General features: G+C 36.1%; 1 protein-coding gene across 1 annotated transcript; it reads right to left on the bottom strand.

Annotated features, from left to right (window-relative positions):
* Positions 1–2,724: 2,724 nt before the first annotated feature.
* Positions 2,725–8,266, bottom strand: r3hdm4 (R3H domain containing 4). The gene is made up of 8 exons (XM_043252730.1): positions 8,116–8,266; positions 7,156–7,310; positions 6,173–6,291; positions 5,983–6,097; positions 5,146–5,231; positions 4,940–5,025; positions 4,724–4,779; positions 2,725–4,055 (listed from the first exon to the last, which is right to left on the bottom strand). The coding sequence occupies exons 1-8, from the start codon at positions 8,157–8,159 to the stop codon at positions 3,952–3,954; spliced, it is 765 nt and encodes a 254-aa protein (XP_043108665.1). The 5' UTR covers positions 8,160–8,266; the 3' UTR covers positions 2,725–3,951.
* Between the last annotated feature and the right edge of the window lie 260 nt (positions 8,267–8,526).

Consider the following 8,526-nt stretch of genomic DNA (forward strand, 5'->3'; position numbering starts at 1 on the left):
GGCTGCGCTGAAATATAGAGCTGAGTATCATCAGCATAGCAGTGAAAGCTAACACCATGACTCCTGATAATATCTCCCAGAGGAAACATGTAAAGGTTGAAAAGTAACGGTCCTAGCACTGAGCCTTGAGGAACTCCATATTTCACTTTTGATCGATATGATACCTCCTCATTTAATGCCACAAACTGATAGCGGTCAGATAGATATGATGTAAGCCATGCTAAGGCGCTTCCTCTAATGCCAACATAGTTTTCTAGTCTATCCAAGAGAATGTTGTGATCGTTAGTATCTGCTGCGCTAAGATCTAATAGCACTAATAACAGATAAAACTTAGATGATAGAAGCAGGTCATTAGTAACTCTAATGAGAGCAGTCTCAGTACTATGGTGCGGTCTAAAACCTGATTGGAAATCCTCACAGACACCATTTTTTCTAAAAAGGAATACAGTTGTGAGGATACTACCTTTCTAGTATCTTTGACAGAAAAGGGAGATTAGAGATTGGTCTGTAATTTACTAAGTCTTTGGGATCAAGATGTGGTTTCTTAATAAGAGGTTTAACTACAGCCAGTTTAAAGGTTTTGGGAACATAACCTAATGACAATGATGAATTAATAATGTTCAAAATAGGATCTATGACTTCTGGAAGCAGATCTTTTAATAGTTTAGATGGAATAGGGTCTAACATACATGTTGCTGGTTTAGATGATTAAACAAGTTTGTACAAGTCTTCTCTCTATAATAAAAATTTTTCCTTAGGGTTCTAAAGCTCACTATCTGATGTGAAACTGTAGTTGACAGCTGCATAGTTACAATTTTATCTCTGATGGTATCAATCTTAGAAGTAAAGTTCATGAACTCATTGCAGCTATACTCTTTGGGGCATATTAGCACCTGCTGATGCTTTATTTTTGTTAATTTAGTCACTGTACTGAATAAATACCGTGTTTGTTTTCTTCTAAAAGGGATGAAAAATAATCAGATCTTGCTATTTTTAATGCTTTTCTGTATGACAGCATACTCTCCCGCTCAATCTGCCTACTTCTAATTTGTTTTTTCTCCACCTGCGCTCCATTTTCCGGGCAGGGTGCGTGTGTTGTCATTATCCATGGAGTCAGATTGTTTTCTTTATCTTTTTTAAGTGCAAAGGAGCAACTGTATCTAAAGTGCTAGAAAAAGAGTGCATAGTTTCTGTTACATCATCAAGTTTTTGCATCGTATTGGATGAGCTAAGGAATTGAGATAAGTCAGGAAGGTTATTTAGAAAGCTTTCTTTTTGTGGTGGAAGTGATGGTTCTACCATACTTGTAATAAGGTGCAGAGTTTACAGGTTTAACTATACAGAGTTCACACAAGACTAGATAGTGATCTGAAATGTCATCACTTTGCTGCAGTACTTCAACCATTTTAACATCTATTCCATGTGACAGTATTAGATCTAGAGTATGATTTTGACAATGAGTAGGTCCAGAGACGTGTTGTCTAACCCCAATGGAGTTTAAAATGTCTAGAAAGCTGATCCTAATGAGTCTTTTTCATTATCAACATGGATATTAAAATCAAAATTAAGACTTTATCTGCGCCAGTACTAACTCAGTTAGAAAATCAGCAAATTCTTTAATGAAATCTGTGCTGTGCCCTGGTGGCCTGTATACAGTAGCCAGACAAACATGACAGAACACTAGCACATGATTCTGTAGATAATGTTATCAGCACAAAACTTCAAATGAGTTATACTTAAAGCCTGCCTCTGAGAAGTACTAAGAATATTGTTATAAATTGTAGCAACACCTCCCCCTCTACCTTTTAAGCATGGCTCATTTTTATAGAAATAATTTTGGGGGGTAAAATAATTTTGGGGGGTAAAAGAAAAGACCTCATATGCTCGAAACCCACTGGTCGCATGGTCGTCCAGCTTGTGTTGTGTCTCAGAGAAAGCAATCAGATTAGCCCCAGACACCCTGAAAAATCTAAAATCAAACACATTTTATATATGTAGAAAATTCAAAAGCCAGATTTTGACATTTTTGACGTTGATGGTGATTTTGATGGTGGCCTAATTGATAGTAGCTGGAAAGCACCTGAACACAGTTAACACAATACACAGCACTCTTTGCAGGCCAGTCAAAGGGTTATCTTTTGCATCTACTCAGACATCAACGCTTCATACAGTGATGAGGACAATGAATTAGCAGTCAATTGCCTTATTTTCACGTTACCAGCCGCTGGAAGCTTTAATGTGGTGCTTTCCGGCTGTTGCCATGGACACAGTGGATACAACATTCACCATACTGTGTTGAAAATGGCTGGGTATATCTAAAAGGGAACCTTCCACCAATATATTTTTATTTATTATTATCTTTTTATTAAATGCAATGCAATACAAAAGAACCAATTCACAGCACTTCTCTCAATAGGAAGTTAAACTGAATAAACATTGTATTTGTTACATGCTAAAAAAAAATGTTCCATGCATTTCCTTTAAAATACTTCAACCAAAACATTTAAATTCACTAGGGTCATAAAATCATACAGGATTAGAACAAAAGCAAATGACGACTTTTTTTTTTTTTTTTGGTGAATCCATAAACAAAATAGGAACTAAGCTTAAACCTCAATTGCGAAATGAACATTAATGAAGGTCAAGCATCAACAGAAATGTTTCATTTTGAAATCTATGTGCCTTGCATCTGATCCGTAAAATGACCACGTAGTACAATCTCAGTTAAAAATTTGGTATTTTAATTGTCTTAAATACAGATACTCACCACAGACCAAAACTAAACACAATTAAGCGCTCTATTGTATGCATTCATATTCTGCCATAATGGTATAAATAGCATTTAACTCAAATATTTTAACACAATTATAAATATTTCAAAAACACTCTCGAAAGATTTAAACAAACCTGGTTTTCAGGTGATTTTATGAGTAATGAAATTGTTTAAAGTCCACATTCACAACAGATGATGCCTGAGAATCAGCACATACACACACTTTGGTTATAAACACCAATGCAATAAATGCTCAAGTGTCTCAGGACTCTTGATGGTACAAAACATTAAAAGATTTTGTAAACCATATATAACCTTGATGTAAAGGCTCAAGATATAAATACAAAAATGCTAAACTGACAAATATGGCGTATACGTGTAAGGCATAGTAGCAAGTGCATGTTGGCAGATCCTTAATGGAAAAAAATGACGTGAGACCTAATTATGACAGATTAACAAACAAGACACTGCTTTCTACTTAAATTCAAGTTAGAGTGTTGCTTATAAAAGGTCTACTTAACACTCTTCAGTTGTCAGGCAGGATTGGCTGAAGTAAATTAGCAGTCTTCACAAATCAAATGTATGTGAATTGTAAAAAGTTGTGCACACAGGTATGAATGTACAATAACTACATAACCGTCATATTATTGGTGAAGCATGTGCTGATTTATACGGTGTTATCCTTTTGTAGGAGCCTGAGTTTTTGAAAGCGACTCTATGCGGCCTTTGCAAACATCAGAGATGGACGTGAATTCCTAAAACCGCTTCAATTCATTTTCAAGTGAAGATGAACATCAAAAACAATAACTTTCTGCCTCTTCTTGAAGTCATACAATTACGCTTCTATTATTATACAAGGATGCCGTGACAGTAAACGTAACATTCTGTCTGCAACATGGAAAAAAAAAGAATCATTTATAAAGACAGCTGTAGTAACAGTAACATCTACTAATACATCCAAACTGCATTTAAAAACTGAATCAAAGTGATAGTGACACCGAGTACGATAATCTAGTTAGCACAATCTCTCCTAAAGGCCAAGGGCTGCAGGCCAGGTCCAATGACATATTGTCATGTACACAGTTTATACTGGCCAGGCCAAGGTCAAGCATTATTTTTCAAGGGCAGTGGTGCCGGTTGTGGCTGGATGAGCATCAGTGGTACTGGTTTACAGCGGTTCAGCTCAACTGCTCCAGGTAGGCGGAGAGCAGAGGCTGTGGAGGGAGGAACGCTTCCTGTTTGTTGACCACCTCAGTCTGTCGAGCACCATTACAGTCAGAGCCTGCGGAAAAACACACACAAAACTTTTTGTACTGTTTTTTTGTCATTTGAAGGTCTATTTGTTATACCTACGTAGTTTTTATTATGTTTTAGTTGTAGCACATCAAGTAAAAAAAAGTTGCTTTGGTAAATAATTTAAATATAAGGAGTTTAAAGTAGGGCTGTCAGTTTAACGTGTTAATTAGCCCCCAGAACTATACATCATCTCACATTTATTTTGACTGTTTTCTAATACGATGCAGGATAACAACTCCATATACAAAGTTAAGTACTAAAATTCAAGATATCAGGGAAAAAAAATCAAAATTCAAATGAGCCTTACAAAACCTCTTCAGCAGCACAAGTTTATTTTTAATATGTTTGTATGTGTGCTAAAAAGTTGGAGGATAATAATTATTTTGATCAAATATTTTCTACCGTAAATACATCAAAACTTAATTTTTGATTGGTACTATGCACTGCTAAGAACATGGCGACTTTAAAGGCGAATTGTCACACTTTCAGATGTCTGATTTTTAAATAGCTGTGTCTCAGCCAAAAATGGTCCTCAATGGAATGTATCAATGGAAAGCTTATTTATTCAGCTTTCGGATTACGTGTGATTTTTTGAAATCACCATTATGACATTATCATTATTCTACTGTTTGAATAATGTATAAGTTCACTCACTAGCAGAGGTGAGATCCATGTACTGGCAGATAGCATGAAGCAGCAGTCGCTCATAGCTGAAGAAACACAGATACATATGAATCAAAACACAGCATTTGATTCAAACCCTCACACTACAGTTTCTTTCCATCTCAAGCATGCATGTATACTAGTTAGTGGTGGTCTGAATTAGTGAACTGGGAGTGAAAGACGCATTAACTGTGGTAGTTTGTGCACCTGTTGCTGAGTTTGGTTATGTAAATTGAGTGTGGATGTGCCACGAAGAATCCCAGCAGATCAGACTCCAGACCCTCCAACACTCCCTTAAACAGAGGAAATGGATGAACAGATACCGGACGGAATAAAAGAATGATAGGACAGGAGAAAGAGATGGAGGTTATGAGACAAAAGATAAAGATCGAGCAAATGACAAAGAGAGTCACCATGGGGATCTGTCTGCGTCTCAGCGTCGCACGGAGCCGCCGATCAATTCTCTGAAAGCATTCCTGAGCACTGAAGGCAGGATTTACTGCACAACAACAAAAAAAGAATGACCGGTATTAATACGTCAGGTATAAGAAGAAATAATCTGCCTATCATTGAATTAGTTCAAATAATAATGTCATTTTTGATATTGGCAGAGACAAAAACTGTGGCACTACTGAATATATATATATATATTTTTTTATTAATAATATATTTTTAATACATTATATCCTCTTTAATTTATTATAAAATGTTTTTTTAACTATATAGTTTAATACTATAATATTTAATTTATTTCATTATTAGTAATGTATTATTACTATTACACATTTATGATATATCTAATATTTTTTCAGTCATCTGGAATATTTGATGCAAAGCAAAGTCATCCAAACATTGTGTTATTATATATATTTATATGGATTACTTATAGAATTTTAATGCATGAAGATTTTGGGTGCATGAACTTTAATAAGATTGACAAAAATTATGAGAGAATATTTTTAAAAACTTCATTTGTGTCATATGGGTTTGAAATGACATGAGGGTAAGTAAAATCATTTTTACTTTATATTAAAATATAATATATAATTACATTAAATGCAAAAGTGAAGTGATCTTGAGGATCTAAAAATTGAGTGCCTGAGTGTGTCTAGGTTCCTCAGGGACTAAAGTATAAATGGTCCTCTGGCAACTGATACATCTGATTTTCTTTTATACCGTGCAATGTGTATTGTTCAGCTGTCTTTCATGCAAGATGCCAGTTGGGTTTGTGTGATTAAATGCTGTCAGACCTTCTCTTTGGTCTTTATGGTTCTTGTCGGAGCGGCTCCTCTGGGCCTCCTCCTCCAGCAGAGCCAATAGTCGCTCTTGCTCCTCCCCAGAACGATTCATAAAATCACTCCAGTACTAAAGGAGACACGAGAAAGGTATTTCAAAGCGAAACATCCCCTAACTCAGAGCCGTTAAAGAAGCCCGATTTACCTCCACATAGTTTCCATTGGTGCAGGCTTCAGTGAAGATGGTGGGCAAGGCTGTTTCGTGTCCTTCAACGTCCTCTTTAGAGCACTCGTCCCGTTCCAAAAGATTGTCCAGAAAACGAGCTGCACCGAAGCAGAGTTGTTAAAAAATTACGGTTCTAAAGCATTACAAAAACAGATTAGCATAATTGCACCAAAAATAGTTTTTTGTATGTCATAAATCAAAAATTCCCATAAGGAAAATTTTGAGGTAACCCATGGCACTCTGTTAACATAGTGGTGTTTGTTTCTTTATAAGACTAGGATTAAAATGTTCTGTTTATATGGATTGACATTATAAACCAGTGATGCTCAAATCCGAACCTCAAGATCCATTTTCAAGATCCATTACAAAGTTTAGCTCTAACCCTAATCAAACACACCTGAGCATGCTAATCAGTTTCTTCAGGATCATTAAAAAAAGGTAGGTGAGTTTTATCAGGGTCAAAGCTAAACTCTGCAGAACACTGGACCTCTAGGGTAAGATTTGAGAAACCCTGTTATAGACCGATAGCCTAAAACTAAATTTCTGTAGGCCACAGCTCTGCTGAGTTTAGTTTTGCAAAGTTAGTAGTGATCCTAAAGACCTTGATTATCTCGATCAGGTGTGTTTGATCAGGGATGGAGCAGATATCGTTGAGCTGTGGATCTCCAGGAATTGAGTTTGAGACCAGCACTTTTTATACAATGGAGCTCTTACTTCATACGAAACTTGACTGAAATGTTGCCAATGTGTGGCACTGGCCTTAACGCTTTGTAAGATATGAGTGCTGTGTTACAAGCATAAATGGGCATGTGCACTATAAAATGTCACATTTCATCATATTGAGAGAAAGTGGAGCAGTGCAAACATTGTTTAACTTTTCCTTTTAAGTCGGGTTTGAAACGACATTTCCTGTGTAGTAAATTATAAAAAAGGAAGTCTTCAAAAATGAAAGCAAAACGTACTGTTTTCCTGTCGTCTCAGACTCTTCTTGCCCTTGGCTCTTGGAGTGAGGTCAGAGTTACGAATGGCCTGGTTTATAAAAAACTGCTTCTTTTTGGCTGGAGAAACACGTTTTGCAGGAGAGCTGGGTAGAGATGAGCAGCATGGCTCGTTTAGGCTGCAAGACAAAAAGGTATTGGTTCTCTTTATGGTCACAAACATGACAGAAACGTCCCATAACCTACTCTGCCCAGTTCTTTCATGAATGAATAAATAAAAGCTCTGGATATGGCTAACAGTAGTTGATGTGATATCGGTCTATATTACATAATTATACACGATGACTCTATACATAACAGCTAAAGATCCTGCGCGTCTAAATTAATCTACCATGATATATCACTGGATTTTAATGTAGTCTTTCACACTGCGGAGGTGCAATGAAACTACAGATCCTTCAGCTCGTGTGCTTTATTTATAGCTCTAGCTACAGGCCAGATGCTTTACCATGAAAATAGGTCACAGCTCATCTCTGCAAAAACAAATGCAATATTTTTTATATAGTTTTATTTGCAATTTATGTCTTTTTAAATCGTTGAGTGTAAATGAATTATCATGACAGACATTCAGACTAAATAACTTGCGTGTACACCAGCGAAATGCGGTTTATGTTTATTGAAGCATTGCTAGTTATTTAATTAGTTCAATCATAACCTTACAGTTTTGCTGTATATAATGTCCTGTAATTTAGCTCAGAAGCTACACTTTCATTTGAATTACATTTACAGCGCGACCACAGTTTTAAACGAATACATAAATCATTTCAATAACCTAAAACAGCGAAGGCAAAGAAGATTTGTGAGAGATGACGGATGATTGTTTTTTATATTTCGGCGAATGAGCTTTACCGGCTAACAAAAACAACTGACGTGTATGTGCCGAGACAAATTAGGTCATTAGCTACCGGCTAAAAATACACTTACATTAACTCCTGTTCCTCATTGTTATTGCTTTTTAACAAAACCATCTCACAGCCTTCTCACAAAAACGCGACGGTGACAAAAACAAAGAAATTTTGAAGGAGAAAAGGTCCTGATCAGCTTTCAGCCGCGATGGCTAATGGCTAATGCTAGGGAAAATGGGCGGAGCCCGGTAGATCCAGCAGCCATGACAACCATTTCGGCCAATAATATCCTTCACATCAACTTGACGTTATATATTTTTATTACATATAATAATCTGTAATTACATTACAGATATTCATATTGATAGCGATATTACACTTTAATAGAAAGTGTATATCTTGTATCTTGTGACTGGTAACCACTCTTTACCTATACTATATCAATATGAGGTCATAAAAGCAGTTTAATTATATTTAGAAAATATAGCAG

The sequence above is a fragment of the Puntigrus tetrazona genome, chromosome 11 (genome assembly GCF_018831695.1).
Source record: "Puntigrus tetrazona isolate hp1 chromosome 11, ASM1883169v1, whole genome shotgun sequence".
NCBI lineage: Eukaryota > Metazoa > Chordata > Actinopteri > Cypriniformes > Cyprinidae > Puntigrus > Puntigrus tetrazona.

Bases quoted from the DNA above. Each gene is read 5' to 3' on its own strand.
- r3hdm4 (XM_043252730.1), bottom strand. From the start codon at position 8,159: ATGGTTTTGTTAAAAAGCAATAACAATGAGGAACAGGAGTTAAT. The intron at 7,311-8,115 runs GTAAGTGTATTT...TTTGTCTTGCAG, and splicing joins AATGAGGAACAGGAGTTAAT to CCTAAACGAGCCATGCTGCT. The intron at 6,098-6,172 runs GTAAATCGGGCT...TGTCTCCTTTAG, and splicing joins CCAATGGAAACTATGTGGAG to TACTGGAGTGATTTTATGAA.